Source organism: Triticum urartu, chromosome 7, assembly GCF_003073215.2.
Source record: "Triticum urartu cultivar G1812 chromosome 7, Tu2.1, whole genome shotgun sequence".
Classification (NCBI taxonomy): Eukaryota; Viridiplantae; Streptophyta; class Magnoliopsida; order Poales; family Poaceae; genus Triticum; species Triticum urartu.
Genome location: NC_053028.1, coordinates 86,775,765 through 86,793,036, shown reverse-complemented (window position 1 = coordinate 86,793,036; position 17,272 = coordinate 86,775,765). Strand labels below are relative to the sequence as shown.

At 46.1% G+C, this 17,272-nt stretch overlaps 2 protein-coding genes across 2 annotated transcripts; both read left to right on the top strand.

Moving 5' to 3' along the window:
- The first annotated feature begins 253 nt into the window (after positions 1-253).
- Positions 254-1,177, top strand: LOC125518443. The gene has a single exon (XM_048683279.1). The coding sequence runs from the start codon at positions 254-256 to the stop codon at positions 1,175-1,177; it is 924 nt and encodes a 307-aa protein (XP_048539236.1).
- A 49-nt stretch (positions 1,178-1,226) lies between these two features.
- Positions 1,227-1,960, top strand: LOC125525795. The gene has a single exon (XM_048690804.1). The coding sequence runs from the start codon at positions 1,239-1,241 to the stop codon at positions 1,647-1,649; it is 411 nt and encodes a 136-aa protein (XP_048546761.1). The 5' UTR covers positions 1,227-1,238; the 3' UTR covers positions 1,650-1,960.
- Positions 1,961-17,272: the final 15,312 nt, after the last annotated feature.

Genomic DNA, 17,272 nt, shown 5'->3' with positions numbered 1-17,272 from the left:
CTTGGAGCCCCCGCTCTGAAGTTCAAAGCGTATACGCGCCTAATTAATCTCACTAACGAGTGACGGCACATATTCCAAGGACATTAAACTAGGCAAATACTCAAGCAGGTCCTATGAACAGGGCGGTGTGCGAGTGTGCATGTGCCTTTGTTGCCCTTTCAACGGTATACTACCATAGAGCATAGAGGCAGGCTCACCAAAATACTACTTCTCTTCCACCCCGGAGCGAGCGAGCACACCCAAGAACTTCATGATGCCTTCCTCCAAGGACTTCCACTCGTCCTCCGTTAAGATCCCAGGCGCCGCCCCACCTCTCTCTCCCCGCGCCTGCGCCACGCATGCAGGCAACGCCGACGGCACCGCCAACGGCGCCGCAGCCATGGGGCTCTCGGGGTTTGCTGCCGACCGCTACACGTCGTCGCTCCAAACCCAGGAAGCCGTCGACGACCTCCTCAAGAAGTTCGGCGTGCGGAGGGAGTTCGCCGGGCTTCCGGCCGGCGACCTGTGCGCATCCACGCGGCCGCCTCCGAGAGGGTCCATGTGCGTGTACGCGCACGCGCTGGAGGCCGGGGTGCGCTTCCCTCTGCACGACTTCTTCGTCGACGCGCTCAAACACTACGGCCTCGCGCCCGGCCAGCTCGCGCCCAGCGGGTGGCGCGTCTTGGTGGGCTTCGTCGCGCTCTGCCAAGACGCAGGCGTGCGGCCGTCGCTGGCCGTCTTCCGCTGCTCCTTCAAGCTGGTCATGTTCGACCTCCTCAGAGGTTGGTACTGTTTCCAGTCCAAGGACGTCGCCATGTCGATCTTCACCGGCCTGACCTCATCCAACTCTGACGAAGGGTGGAAGGAGGGTTTCTTCTTCTTGACGTCGCCGGATCAATGGCCGTGCCCCGTGCATTGGCGCGAGACGGCGTCCACGAGCTCCACTACTAATCCGGTGCTGACAACCGAAGATGAGGCATCGGCCCTAAAGCTGCTAGGCGACCGCGTCCTCCCGATCGATCTCGGGACGTACCTCTCCGAGAAGGTCAATCTTGGCGCAGCCTTCTTCTCCAGCCTCACCGGTGCATCACCAGTGCCACCGCCGCCCCAGCAGTCTCATCGTTCTAGTGGTGACAAAGGTAAAAACGTGCTTCCGACTCTCCACTCTGTCCAGAAGTACATGCGTTCAGTGAGATGATTTACATAATTACATTACACTGCTGGGTTGTGTGCTAGGGACCCAACCAGCCATCCGCGACATGACTAAGAGCTTGCGGGCGGAGAAGGTGAAAACAGAGCCGGACAGTGACAGGCCGCCGGCGTTGTCCGGGAAGAAGATAAAGCAAGAGGAGGCAACGTCGAAAGAGGGACCTCGCCGTTCTGAGCTGAGCAGCCTGCCTCTTGATGACCGTATCGGCTCGGCGTCCTGCCGGTGTTCCCCGCCGGGCTTTGGCCCCACCCCACGGTACTTTCCGGTGCCCGAGCCCTACGCTAGTGGTGAGGAAGGCGCTGCCGGCGCGACTGACTGGACGGCCCCGCGGAAGTTGCTGGAGAGCGTTCTCACACCATCACAGAAGCGCGAGTTGACCGAAGCTAAACCATCCGATGTCTTCGCGTACACCCACTCAGCATTGCTCCAGGTATATACACAGCAAATCGCTCCATGCTAAGTGCCGACAACATTGTCTTCCGCTGTTATCTTTGCGTGATTTGTTGCTTGTGGGTCGACGGTGACACCATGCAGGCAGCGAACTGCGTGGCTTTCTCTGTCGACTACAAGATGAAGCTGGAGGAGAAGCTGGCGGCGCTAGAGCGTGACGCTGCCAAAACTAGAAAAGCACCAAAACTAGAAAACATCTTCAATGTAATAAAAATTACATAGAGGTTTCTGGATTACTGAACGACCAAACTGCAACCAGAACGAGCCTCTAACAAGGTACTGTCATCGTTCCCCAGTTGAAGCCGGCCCGATCTTGTCGATAACAACCAGGATGTCTTTATGCACGTTGTTGTAAAAGTATTTACAGCGGAAACTTGCTAATTTGGATCACTAAACGCCCGCGGATGAGTCCATGTGTACTGACCGGACACACTTAAATTTTCTTCCACACAACCGGACACCTCAATTAGCACACCTCTAATCTATACAAAGACATGAAACGTTATGTAAACGATGCAACACACATCGTCCAGCTACTACATCAGGACATGCCATTGGACAACTAAAATTTGACATGTTCGCCCTACATACTAGCTATGGAGAAGATTATCCACGGCTGCCCTTACCTTTGTCGTACTTCTCGCGCAAATAGCGGCCAAAAACGCCATATGGATCAAGACGGATCTGCTCATCACCAGAGCTATTCGACCCGTCGTTTTCCTCCTTCTCCTCTTTTGGGGGCAGTCCCACCATGGCATGGACCTCCCGATTCTGCTCTCGGGCAAGGGCACATGTGTTCTTCCGCTGCCTCTTCTTTATGATGCGGGTGCAGATGGCTTCATCCTCCACGGTAGCGCGCGTCGCGGCCACCATGTTGGTAGCGAGGCAGGCCTCAACTGCCCCCACCCTCTTCCCACGACAGGCACACCAGTACCGGTAGCTTTCTTACTTCGGTCCCCCGTAGATGGGGAAGATAAGGGACCGTGATGATGTAGCCCACAGGATCCGAGCGTCTGCTGCACCGACCCAATGGAGTCATGCCAAAATAGATCCTGTAGTCGACCGGGTGCAGTCCTCCTGGGGGCGAAGGAGGGCAATGCGGGCAACCATTACCTCCTCCAACCCACAAGGGACGGCACCCCAGTCGACGGATTCAGGGTGCCCGGAGTCAGATCTGCTGCCTGCCATGTCGGGAGAAGGCTGGATATCGCCGGACATGAGCTTGGGGCATAGTGAAGTGAAGTGGAGTGGCTAGGTTTGGTCCGGGGAGCAGATGGAGATGAATATATGTGGGGTTGGGGTGGGCCATCATGGGCCGACTCTGACGTAGCAGACGCACCGGGTCATGCCTGGGTCACCCCATATTCGGCCCATATTTGGGCTACATACGATGGGTGCCGATCAGCCCAGGCATTTGAGGCAGGTTTGAGGCGTCCGTCTGGGTCATCTTTCTTACTAGTCAGTGATCAGGCCGTCCGCCCGTGCGTGTGAGGGGAGTTTGAGGCTCCCGACTATAGATTCTCTAAGGCCCTAGAATTAATCGTCAAGGTTGAGCATCCAATACCATATGTGGTCATCAAGAACGCAGAGCTAGCAAGCCTCACCTTACCGCCGAGAAGACGGTCGAAATCTAGGTCGGAGCTCTGCCGAGTCCGCCCGATGGACAAACTCAAGTAGGATCTCCTTCACCGGTCATTGGAACGCCAAACAGAGTTGGACGGGATTAGACTTGTCATTGGTAGTTGGTCGAGAGCAAAGGAAAACACGCGAGAGTCAAATCCGTGATTTAGGTTATTCAATATTATAGAGAACGTAGTATGAAACAACTACTCAACTCTACACTGAATTTTCTTATTTTGCTCATTGTCAAAGCCACCTTGGTTGCGCTTTGGTCGTCTTATGAAATGATATAATTCCATTTCCAAACACAATAGATCATATACACTAACCAAGTCATCCATAAAAATTTTTAGCAGTCTCTCCTCTGTATCAAAATAACATGTTAACTACCATCACAATGCTTTTAAGAAAACTATATTTGCACACTTGTTGCATGTATAGGTGAAGTGTCTTAGCACTTAGTGTATTTATGGTTTAGGGTGACTATTTGCAAGTCGCCTGATTTTTTTTTCGTGTAACTTGATCTTTTTGGTGCTCGGATCTTCATCGGATGGCTATTGTGCTTCTTCCTTTGGCCTCCTGCTCTCCGATACTTCACCGCGTGGCCCACCTATTGCGGGAATCCAGAGCCCACTCCACCTCGCCTGTCCCTAGCATACCCCACTGTCATGTTGCCGCCATCCCCGATCATCCATCTAAACCTCCCAGACTTCGGACTTCTAACACAAGTTACTTAAAAGTATATGCATAGTTTGGAATCGGAGAGTAAGTTTCCGGTAAGAGAGAGAAGTATGTTTTAAATTGACCGTAAGCATGTAGGACAATCCTCGAAAGCCTAATATCTTGATACATGATTTCTAAAAAAAGGAACTTTAAAGGCTTATTTTACAATGTCAGGAATCCTTTGGGTTGTGGTTGATGGGGATTTGGAAGCTCAATTTTTGATAACACAATTAGAAATTTTCTTCTCAGAGTCTTGATAACACAATTAGAAATTTTCTTGACAACACAATTAGAAATTTTCTTGATAACACAATTAGAAATTTTCTTCTCAGAGTCTTTGGGTTGTGGTTGATGGGGATTTGGAAGCTCAATTTTTTCAACTCAAATTGACTTTACGGGTTAAGAGCATCTACAATGGGATTACATAAACATGACCACCTAAACATCCACGAACACGCCTGGATGAGTTTGCAGACAGCGTCGATCCATCCCTTATTTGTCCATCCGAACAGTTGCACCACTCATGTTCAAACCCTCATTTTAATGCATACACATATATCGTATATCACACAACAAATTCAACAATCCAATGTTTCAACAAACCAAAATAAACCATAATTCAATTATTCAACAAGTGCCAAAATAAAATTCAACAATTGAGACATAGGCAATAGATGAACGAATCAACCATCTTTGTTGTTGTGCTTGTTGATCTTCTTGTTGTTGTTGAACAACCACTTGCTTTCGTCATCCCAGTGGTTAGTGTTCTGCAACATGATTCTCAACTCCTTTGCGTACCTCGCAAGTGTCAAGTTATCTTTCTCGAACTCAATTTCTTCCAATGTCTTCGCCTTTTGAAGATCACATTTTTCCATTTTGCCTTCCCTCTCCATGTCGATCTTCTCACTCCCAATGCTCAACCTCTCCCACACCCTCTTCCAATCGAACAACATCCTCTCCCACTTCTAATAAGATCTTGTATCTCTCCTATTCTTCTCCTCCTTGCTGGAAAAATGTCCATCCAAGTGGCAAGCAATTTGCTTGATGCACTATCACACGCGGTCCTCTCCTCCTCCCACCTCTTTCCCATCACCTCTCGGTTCCTTTCTCGCACGGTCCCGTGTCCGCTCGCCTCCCTACTTGGCTCATCGTCATCATACAATCCAATATATTTGTGGGAGGCTTGAGGCATCGTTGTTCTTCATCTTCTTGGTGGGCTTCCCGAGCTCATCATACTGGTTTGTCAGTTCTTCTTCCCACTCAATTTCAACCAAAAATGACATATATTTAATATATTTTTCTCAATTTTGTTAGTACAAAGTGGCGGCCAAACCCATCTAGCAAACAAGAATTACTTAAGACAGTGCAAGAAACAAAGCAAAAAATACAAATGTTGACAATATGAAGCAAGTCAAACTTACATTGCTTTGGACTCTAATGCCACTTCGCTTTTGGCCAACCACTTTGCATACAAACTATGAAACTTGTTCACGACCTCATTTATGTTCGCCCATCTATATTGAGAGAGCCCTTGTAGCGTGTGGTATGGATAGCAACCGGCTACATGCAGTGTTTGTGTTCATGGTAATGTTTGTGGATTTTGTTCCTATACTTTCATTTTGCTCGGTCTCACAAATAGATCCATGCTTGTGTCCAACCAAGCTTCACACAACAACACGTCTTGATGGGTTGTGATTGTCGGTCCTCTTGCCTTTGATCCCTTTGTTTAGTATCCAATGTTTCCCCAACATTAAAAAAAAGGAGAATCGGTATAACTGAAGTCATAACGTGGAGGATTTCATCATCATTTATCATCTTGATCATGTACGTGTCCTAAAAGATGCATCACAATGAAACAACCATCTCAAAACCAATATGATGAATGCATATGGAGGAAGAAAATAAATGTGTGTCTAGGTACGGAATTTGATGAACAGTAGGTGGGCATGCCCGGAGCTGGCAATTCCCGACATTGTATTCGACCGTTGGAGTTGTGGCGAGTCGTATGCCATGTCCGGAGTTTGAGCGAAGGTAAATATTTCTTAGGACTACGCATCGTCCGCAGTCTAAGTATACTTCTGAAAGTATTCAAGCAGGACTGTAAATGTTACTCGGGACTATACATTCTATACAGTCTAACTAGCATAGTCTCACAAGAAAGTTAAATGAATGTAAATAAAAAGAAAATCAAAGTTTTTAAGTTTGACCAACAATCTCTATTACTATCTCCCTCCAGGTTTATTAGTCTCTTTTATATTTTTGTTAAAGTTTAACCATTAATTTAACTACCAAAATATAAGTTATAACCAAAAATTAGTATCATTAAAAACCTCTTTCGAATATGATTCAACAATATAATTTTTCTAACATATAATTTAAATTTTGTTAATCAAATATAAGGTCAAAATTTGACACAAAATACGAAGGGAACCAATAAATTCGGACGAGGATAGTAGTTATTAAAAAGAAAATAAGTTTCATCTTTGTTCGGTTTTTCTCCACCACCACTTGGTCCGTCGCCTTTTTTCATTCATCTGATTTATTTTCGTGTGACTCTTGTTACTGTATGAACGGTTCCCTGAGATGCAGCCCACACAGTCAATAGATCGTCACCCATGCCTCCCTCTCCCTTCTCTCTTCCTCCAAACCAGGCTAGGGCCCCATCCCCCTCCTCCATTGCTGATGCGTGTTCCTTCACTGTGTTGTTACCAAGCGCCACCGACGTGGGCCCCGTTGTTGTCCGCCTCTCCTACCCAATCTCTTGCCGCGATGGGTCACTCCATATACCCGATCCTCGTACGATACAACCTTTATGGGTGCCTAGATCCGATGCTAACTGTAAATGCCCAAGGCTCCGATGGCAAGCCATAAGGTAGAGAAGTTCCTGCCAAAAACTGCATGATGAGGCGATCTCAAGTGGCACCTCCATGATCGACAAGGTGGTCTTCATACTCAACTGGGTGTGTGATTCTGTAGTTCATGGGTGCATAAACTTTCTTTCCAGCATCATACATTATAGAAATTAACTGCCTTGACTGGACACCACCTGTTCCCAATGAGATAAAGTAGAGATTGTGTGAGGAGTTGCAGCGGCAATCGGAAAGTGTATGTAAATACATTTATCCAGTGTCAATGGCATCTTCTTCAATTGCACACGTTTCTGTTGAGAGCATGTGTATAGCCTTCTTCAATCTAGCATCAAAGAATTTTCTTTTGACTGCATCAAAGTATTGTTGTAACCTTATTATGATTCAGCTTCATGCGGCTAGGTTGAAGGCTTACACAACAATGTGGTTGTCGGAGTCAAAACCAACCGATCTCGGGTAGGGGGTCCCGAACTGTGCGTCTGAGGATCGAAGGTAACAGAAGACAAAGGGGACACAATGTTTATGCAGGTTCGGGCCCTCTTAATCGAGGTAAACCCTATTTCCTGCTTGATTATCTTTGATGAGTATAGGGGTTACAAGAGTTGATCCACCTCGAGATCGTAATGGCCAAACCCTAGATGACTAGCATATATTAATTCTGATAGCCTCTACCTACTAAACCCTCCGGTTTATATAGACATCAGAGGGGCCTAGATTTGTTCCGAGTCGGCTTGCAGAAGAAGGAAATTACATATCCGGACGCCAATCTTGCCATCCACGCATAGGAGAGTCCTATCTGGACACGGGAAAAGGTCTTCTACCTTGTATCTTCACGACCCAGCAGTCCGGCCCATATCACACAACCCGGACACCCGAGGACCCCCTAATCCAAGACTCCCTCAGTAGCCCCTGAACTAGTCTTCAATGACGATATGTTCGGCACGCAGATTGTCTTCGGCATTGCAAGGCGGGTTCCTCCTCCCGAATACTTCAAAGCAATCTTTCGAATAGAAGAACTGTATCCGGCTCTGCATGACAGTCACAACCTTCAACCACAAAGGCAAAATATTTAATCAAAATAATGTCTGTCAACTGACAACTTTTCGGCAAAACTCCACATCTGGCCCCTTTTTCATTTTGAACCGTTTCTCGCCTCCCGCTTTGCTTCGAGGCGCGGCCTCTATTGACACGTCTCGTCAAAACAGAGACCGTGTCAACTTATTGCGGGATCCTCATCAATACGGTTTTGGGTAATCCAACTGTGGCATTCGCACGACCCATTGGGAACAGGCGAGTTTTAAGGCTTGAGGGATGCGCTTGATATTCATTGCCTATATAAGTGGCTAAAGATCCTTTGTTTCTCCCCACGCCTTCTTCCTTCTCCCGCTTTCCCATCCTCAAGCTCCAGCACCCATGCTTCAATCTTTCCTACCAGCACCACCCTCTCCAGCTATGTCTGGATCTGGCTCGAAGGGCAAGTGGAAGGCCTCCTCCGTCACGGATAAGGATGTCAAGGAGCTCCGGGAGGCGGGGTACTGAAGGAAATATGCCCTAGAGGCAATAATAAAGTTGTTATTTATATTTCCTTATATCATGATAAATGTTTATTATTCATGCAAGAATTTTATTAACCGGAAACTTAGTACATGTGTGAATACATAAACAAACAGAGTGTCACTAGTTTGCCACTACTTTACTAGCTCCTTGAACCAATGATGGTTATGTTTCCTAACCATAGACATGAGTTGTCGTTTGATTAACGGGATTACATCATTAGAGAATGATGTGATTGACTTGACCCATCTGTTAGCTTAGCATGATGATCGTTTAGTTTGTTGCTATTGCTTTCTCCATAACTATACATGTTCCTATGACTATGAGATCATGCAACTCCCGAATACCGGAGGAACACTTTGTGTTCTACCAAACGTCACAACGTAACTGGGCGATTATAAAGGTGCTCTACAGGTGTCTCTGATGGTATTTGTTGAGTTGGCATGGATCAAGATTAGGATTTGTCACTCCGATTATCGAAGAGGTATCTATGGGCCCTCTCGGTAATGTACATCACAATAAGCCTTGCAAGCAATGTAGCTAATGAGTTAGTTACGGGATGTAGCATTACGGAACGAGTAAAGAGACTTGCTGGTAACGAGATTGAACTAGGTATTGAGATACCGACGATTGAATCTCGGGCAAGTAACATACCGATGACAAAGGGAACAATGTATACCGTTATGCGGTTTGACCGATAAAGATCTTCGTAGAATATGTAGGAGCCAATATGAGCATCCAGGTTCCGCTATTGGCTATTGACCGGAGACATGCCTCAGTCATGTCTACATAGTTCTCGAACCCGTAGGGTCCGCACGCTTAACGTTCGGTATTACGAGTTTATGTGTTTTGATGTACCGAAGGTAGTTCGGAGTCCCGAATTTGATCACGGACATGACGAGGAGTCTCGAAATGGCCGAGACATATAGATCGATATATTGGACGACTATGTTTGGACATCGGAAGGGTTTCGAGTGAAGTTTCGGCATATACCGGAGTACCGGGGGGGTTACCGGAACCCACCGGGGAGTTTAATGGGCCTTATGGGCCTTAGTGAAAAGAGAGGAGGGGCTGCCAGGGCAGGCCGCATGCCCCCTCCCCCTCGGGTCCGAATTGGACTAGGAAGGGGGAGCTTTCCTTCTCCCTCTTTCCTCCTTCCTTCTCCTACTCCTACTACATGGAAAAGGGGGGAATCCTACTCCCGGTGGGAGTAGGACTCCCCATGGGGCGCGCCATAGGAGGGCCACCCCCCCTCCTCCACTCCTTTATATACGGGGGAGGGGGGCACCCCATAGACACACAAGTTTGTCATTGATCTTTAGCCGTGTGCGGTGCCCCCCTCCACCATAATCCACCTCGGTAATATCGTAGCGGTCCTTAGGCGAAGCCCTATTCTGGTAGCAACATCATCACCATCATCACGCCGTCGTGCTGACGAAGCTCTCCCTCGAAGCTCTACTGGATCGTGAGTTCGCGGGACGTCACCGAGCCGAACGTGTGCAGATCGCGGAGGTGTCGTACTTTCGGTGCTAGATCGGTCGATCGTGAAGACGTACGACTACATCAACCATGTTGTCATAATTCTTCCGCTTACGATCTACGAGGGTACGTAGACGATACTCTCCCCTCTCGTTGCTATGCATCACCATGATCTTGCATGTGCGTAGGAATTTTTTTGAAATTACTACGTTCCCCAACAGTGGCATCCGATCCAAGTTTATGCGTAGATGTTACATGCACGAGTAGAACACAAAGGAGTTGTGGACGTGGGTATATACATATTGCTTGCCGTCACTAGTTGATTCTTGATTCAGCACCATTATTGGATGAAGCGGCCCAGACCGACATTACGCGTACGCTTACGCGAGACTGGTTCTACCGACGTGCTTCGCACACAGGTGGCTAGTGGGTGTCTGTTTCTCCATCTTTATTTGAATCGGATTCAATGAATATGGTTCTTTTTGAAGATAAAAAAGCAATCACTATAACGCGTTGCGGTTTTTGATGCGTAGGTAAGAATGGTTCTTGCTCAGCCCGTAGCAGCCACGTAAAACTTGCAACAACAAAGTAGAGGACGTCTAACTTGTTTTTGCAGGACATGTTGTGATGAGATATGGTCAAGACATGATGTTAAATTTTATTGTATGAGATGATCATGTTTTGTAACATAGTTATCGGCAACTGGCAGGAGCCATATGGTTGTCGCTTTATTGTATGAAATGCAATCGCCATGTAATTGCTTTACTTTATCACTAAGCGGTAGTGATAGTCGTAGAAGCAATAGTTGGCGAGACGACAACGATGCTTCGATGGAGATCAAGGTGTCAAGCCGGTGACGATGGTGATCATGACGGTGCTTTGGAGATGGAGATCAAAGGCACAAGATGATGATGGCCATATCATATCTCTTATATTGATTGCATGTGATGTTTATCATTTATGCATCTTATTTTGCTTAGTTCGGTGGTAGCATTATAAGATGTTCTCTCACTAAATTTCAAGGTATAAGTGTTCTCTCTGAGTATGCACCGTTGCTACAGTTCGTCATGCCGAGACACCACGTGATGATTGGGTGTGATAAGCTCTACGTTCACATACAATGGGTGGAAGCCAGTTTTGCACACGCGGAATACTTAGGTTAAACTTGACGAACCTAGCATATGCAGATATGGCCTCGGAACATTGAGACCGAAAGGTCGAGCGTGAATCATATAGTAGATATGATCAACATAGTGATGTTCACCATTGAAAACTAATCCATCTCACGTGATGATCGAACATAGTTTAGTTGATATGGATCACGTGATCACTTAGATGATTAGAGAGATGTCTATCTAAGTGGGAGTTCTTGAGTAATTTGATTAATTGAACTTTAATTTATCATGAACTGAGAGGGTGTTTGTTTCCAGGGACTTATTGCTTTAGGGACTTAAAAAAGTCTCTATAAGTCCCATGTAAACCAAACAGGAGGGACTTATAGGGACTTAAAGTGGGCATTTGGGACTTATGAAATAAGACTCTCATGGAGGGACTTATAGGGACTTATAGTTGTAATATGGTCTTTTAGTCCATGTTAAGTCCCGGGAACCAAACATGTACGGACTTTTTAGGGACTTGGGACTTATAAGTTAGGACTAAAAAAGTCCTAGGACTTATGAACTAAACAGGGCCTTAGTACCTGATAGTATTTTGCATGTCTATGTTGTTGTAGATAGATGGCCCGTGCTATTGTTCCGTTGTTAATGCGTTCCTAGAGAAAGCTAAGTTGAAAGATGATGGTAGCAACTACACAGACTGGGTCTGTAACTTGAAGATTATCCTCATTGCTGCACAGAAGAATTACGTCCTGGAAGCACCGCTAGGTGACAAACCCGCTGCAGGAGCAACGCCAGATGTTATGAACACCTGGCAGAGCAAAGCTGATGACTACTCGATAGTTCAATGTGCCATACTTTACGGCTTAGAATCGGGACTTCAACGACGTTTTGAACATCATGGAGCATATGAGATGTTCCAGGAGTTGAAGTTAATATTTCAAGAAAATCCCCGGATTGAGAGATATGAAGTCTCCAATAAGTTCTACAGCTGCAAGATGGAGGAGAATAGTTCTGTCAGTGAACATATACTCATAATGTCTGGGTACCACAACCACTTGACTCAAGTGGGAGTTAATCTTCCTGATGATAGTGTCATTGATAGAGTTCTTCAATCACTGCCACCAAGCTACAAGAGCTTCGTGATGAACTATAATATGCAAGGGATGGATAAGACGATTCCTGAGCTCTTCGCAATGCTAAAAGCTGCGGAGGTAGAAATTAAGAAGGAGCATCATGTGTTGATGGTCAACAAGACCACCAGTTTCAAGAAAAAGGGTAAAGGAAAGAAGGGGAACTTCAAGAAGAACAGCAAGCCAGTTGCTGCTCAAGTGAAGAAACCCAAGTCTGAACCTAAGCCTAAGACTGAGTGCTTCTACTGCAAAGGAACTGGTCACTGGAAGCAGAACTGCCCCAAGTATTTGGCGGAGAAGAAGGATGGCAAAGTGAAAGGCATATTTGATATACATGTTATTGATGTGTACCTTACTAATGCTCGCAGTAGTGCCTGGGTATTTGATACTGGTTCATTTGTGAACATTTGCAACTCGAAACAGGGGCTATGGATTAAGCAAAGATTGGCTAAGGACGAGGTGACGATGCACGTGGAAAATGGCTCCAAAGTCGATGTGATCGCGATAGGCATGCTACCTCTACATCTACCTTCGGGATTAGTATTAGACATAAATAATTGTTATTTCGTGCCAGCGTTGAGCATGAACATTATATCTGGATCTTGTTTGATGCAAGACGGTTATTCATTTAAATAAGAGAATAATGGTTGTTCTATTTATATGAGTAATATCTTTTATGGTCATGCACCCTTGATGAATGGTCTATTTTTACTAAATCTTGATAGTAGTGATACACATGTTCATAGTATTGAAGCCAAAAGATGCAGAGTTGATAATGATAGTGCAACTTATTTGTGGCACTGCTGTTTAGGTCATATTAGTGTAAGGCGCATGATGAAACTCCATTTTGATGAACTTTTGGAATCACTTGATTATGAATCACTTGGTACTTGTGAACCTTGCCTCATGGGCAAGATGACTAAAACTCCGTTCTCCGGAACAATGGAGCAAGCAACAGAGTTATTGGAAATCATACATACTGATGTATGTGGTCCAATGAACATTGAAGCTCGCGGCGGATATCGTTATTTACTCACCTTCACAGATGATTTGAGCAGATATGGGTATATCTACTTGATGAAACGTAAGTCTAAAACATTTGAAAGGTTCAAGGAATTTCAGAGTGGAGTGGAAAATCATCGTAACAAGAAAATCAAGTTTCTACGATTTGATTGTGGAGGTGAGTATTTGAGTTAAGAGTTTGGACTTCATTTGAAACAATGCGGAATAGTTTCGCAACTCACGCCACCTGGAACACCATAGCGTAATGGTGTGTCCGAACATCGTAATCATACTTTCTAGATATGGTGTGATCTATGATGTCTCTCACTGATTTACCACTATCGTTTTGGGGTTACGCTTTAGAGACAACTGCATTCACGTTAAATAGGGCACCATCTAAATCCGTCGAGATGACACCTTATGAACTGTGGTTTGGTAAGAAACCAAGTTGTCGTTTCTTAAAATTTGGGGCTGCGATGCTTATGTGAAAAGCTTCAACCTCATAAGCTCGAACCCAAATCGGAGAAATGTGTCTTCATAGGATACCCAAAGGAGACTGTTGGGTACACCTTCTATCACAGATCCGAAGGCAAGATATTCGTTGCTAAGAATGGATCCTTTCTAGAGAAAGAGTTTCTCTTGAAAGAAGTGAGTGGGAGGAAAGTAGAACTTGACGAGGTAATTGTACCTTCTCCCTTATTTGAAAGTAGTTCATCACTGAAATCAGTTCCAGTGATTTCTACACCAGTAAGTGAGGAAGCTAATTATGATGATCATGAAACTTCTGATCAAGTTACTACAGAACCTCGTAGGTCAATCAGAATAAGATCCGCACCAGAGTGGTACGGTAATCCTGTTCTGGAAGTCATGTTACTTGACCATGACGAACCTACGAACTATGAGGAAGCGATGATAAGCCCAGATTTCGCAAAATGGCTTGAGGCCATGAAATCTGAGATGGGATCCATTTATGTGAACAAAGTGTGGACTTTGGTTGACTTTCCCGATGATCGGCAGGCCATAGAGAATAAATGGATCTTCAAGAAGAAGACTGACGGCTGACGGTAATGTTACTATCTACAAAGCTCGACTTGTTGCGAAAGGTTTTCGACAAGTTCAAGGAGTTGACTACAATGAGACCTTCTCACCTGTACCGATGCTTAACTCCGTCCAAATCATGTTAGCAATTGCCGCATTTTATGATTATGAAATTTGGCAAATGGATGTCAAAACTGCATTCCTTAATGGATACCTTAAAGAAGAGTTGTATATGATGCAACCAGAAGGTTTTGTCGATCCAAAAGGTGCTAACAAAGTGTGCAAGCTCCAACGATCCATTTATGGACTGATGCAAGCCTCTCGGAGTTGGAATATACGCTTTGATAGTGTGATCAAAGCATATGGTTTTATACAGACTTTTGGAGAAGTCTGTATTTACAAGAAAGTGAGTGGGAGCTCCGTAGCATTTCTGATATTATATGTAGATGACATATTGTTGATCGGAAATGATACTGAATTTCTGAATAGCATAAAAGGATACTTGAATAAGAATTTTTCAATGAAAGACCTCGGTGAAGCTGCTTATATATTGGGCATCAAGAACTATAGAGATAGATCAAGACGCTTGATTGGACTTTCACAAAGCACATACCTTGACAAAGTTTTGAATAAGTTCAAAATGGATCAGGCAAGAAAGGTTCTTGCCTGTATTACAAGGTGTGAAGTTGAGTCAGACTCAATACCCGACCACTTCAAAAGATAGAGAGAAAATGAAAGATGTTCCCTATGATTCAGCTATAGGCTCTATCATGTATGCAATGATGTGTACCAGACCTGATGTGTGCCTTGCTATAAGTTTAGTAGGGAGGTACCAAAGTAATCTAGGAGTGGATCACTGGACAGCGGTCAAGAACATCCTAAAATACCTGAAAAGGACTAAGGATATGTTTCTCGTATATGGAGGTGACAAAGAGCTCGTCGTAAATGGTTACGTCAATGCAAGCTTTGACACTGATCCGGATGACTCTAAGTCACAAACCGGATACATGTTTTTATTAAATGGTGGAGCTGTCAGTTGGTGCAGTTCCAAGTAGAGCATCATGGCGAGATCTACGTGTGAAGCGGAATACATAGTTGTTTCGGAAGTAGCAAATGAAGGAGTCTGGATGAAGGAGTTCATATCCGATCTAGGAGTCATACCTAGTGCATCGGGTCCAATGAAAATCTTTTGTGACAATACTAGTGCAATTGCCTTGGCAAAGGAATTCAGATTTCACAAGAGAACCAAGCACATCAAGAGACTCTTCAATTCCATCCGCGATCAAGTCAAGGAGGGAGACATAGAGATTTGCAAGATACATACGGATCTGAATGTTGCAGACCCGTTGACTAAGCCTCTCTCACGAGAAAAACATGATCAGCACCATGACTCCATGGGTGTTAGAATCATTACAATGTAATCTAGATTATTGACTCTAGTGCAAGTGGCAGTGTGGGAGTCCTGGATTAGGGGGTCTCCGGACAGCCGGACTATCTCCATTGGCCGGACTGTTAGACTATGAAGATACAAGATTGAAGACTTCGTCTCGTGTCCGGATGGGACTCTACTTGGCGTGGAAGGCAAGCCAGGCAATACGGATATGTGTATCTCCTCCTTTGTAACCGACCTTGTGTAACCCTAACCCTCTCCGGTGTCTATATAAACCGGAGGGTTTTAGTCCGTAGGACACAACAACTACAACATACAATCATACCATAGGCTAGCTTCTAGGGTTTTAGCCTCTCTGATCTCGTGGTAGATCTACTCTTGTACTACCCATATCATTAATATTAATCAAGCAGGACGTAGGGTTTTATCTCCATCAAGAGGGCCCGAACCTGGGTAAAACATCGTGTTCCTTGCCTCCTGTTACCATCCGCCTTAGACGCACAGTTCGGGACCCCCTACCCGAGATCCGACGGTTTTGACACCGACATTGGTGCTTTCATTGAGAGTTCCTCTGTGTCGTCGCCGTTAGGCTTGATGGCTCCTACTATCATCGATAGCGATGCAGTCCAGGGTGAGACTTTTCTTCCCGGACAGATCTTCGTCTTCGGCGGCTTTGCACTGCGGGCCAATTCGCTTGGCCATTTGGAGTAGATTGAAAGTTACGCCCCTGGCCACCAGATCAGGTTTGGAAGCTTAAAACACATGGCCGATATCTGTGGAGACTTGATCTTCGACGGATTCGAGCCTCTGCCTTGTGCGTCACGCGGTCACGATGAGTATGATTTAGCTCTACCATCGGACAATGTCTAGGAGATCGCACAGGCAGCCGCTCCGACCCTCAATTCGGAGCCAGTTGCGCCGTCCATGGACGGGTGGATGGACCCCTCCACGGAGGCCTTACCCTCAGCGGTGATCGAGCCAAACATCGACCTTACCTTGCACAAGATCCGTGTTGTTAAACTGCCGGATCCTTCTCCGGCCACGGACTCCGAACCGCCCGCACCTGTTCCCATCGAATCCGATTGGACGCCGATCATGGAGTTTACCTCTGCGGATATTTTTCAGCACTCGCCCTTTGGCGACATACTGAACTCATTAAGGTCTCTCTCCTTGTCAGGAGGATTCTGGCCGAACTATGTCCGGCGGGACTGGGATGCGGACGACGAAGAAATTCGCGGCCCACTCACTGCCCACTGAGTAGCCACTGTCGATGACTTAACCGACATGCTCGACTTCGACTCCGAAGACATCGACGGTATGGACGATGATGCGGGAGACGAAGAGGATCCACTACCCACAAGGCACTGGACAACCACCTCATCATACGATATATATACATGGTGGATACACCCAAAGAAGCCAATGGCGACGAGATAGCGGAGGATGACCCCTCCAAGAAGCAACCCAAGCGCCAACGTCAGCGGCGCCGCTCTAAGTCCCGCCAAAGCAAAAGTGGTGATACCGGCACAGGAGATAATAACACCCCGGACAGTGCCGAAGACAACAACAATCCCCTCCAGCAAGATTCAGAGCAGGAGGATCGAGGAGCCAGCCCTCCTGAGAGAGCGACAGATGGAGAGGAGGAGGATGATAATTACATGCCCCCCTCCGAAGACGAGGCAAGCCTCGGCGACGACGAATTCTCTGTGCCA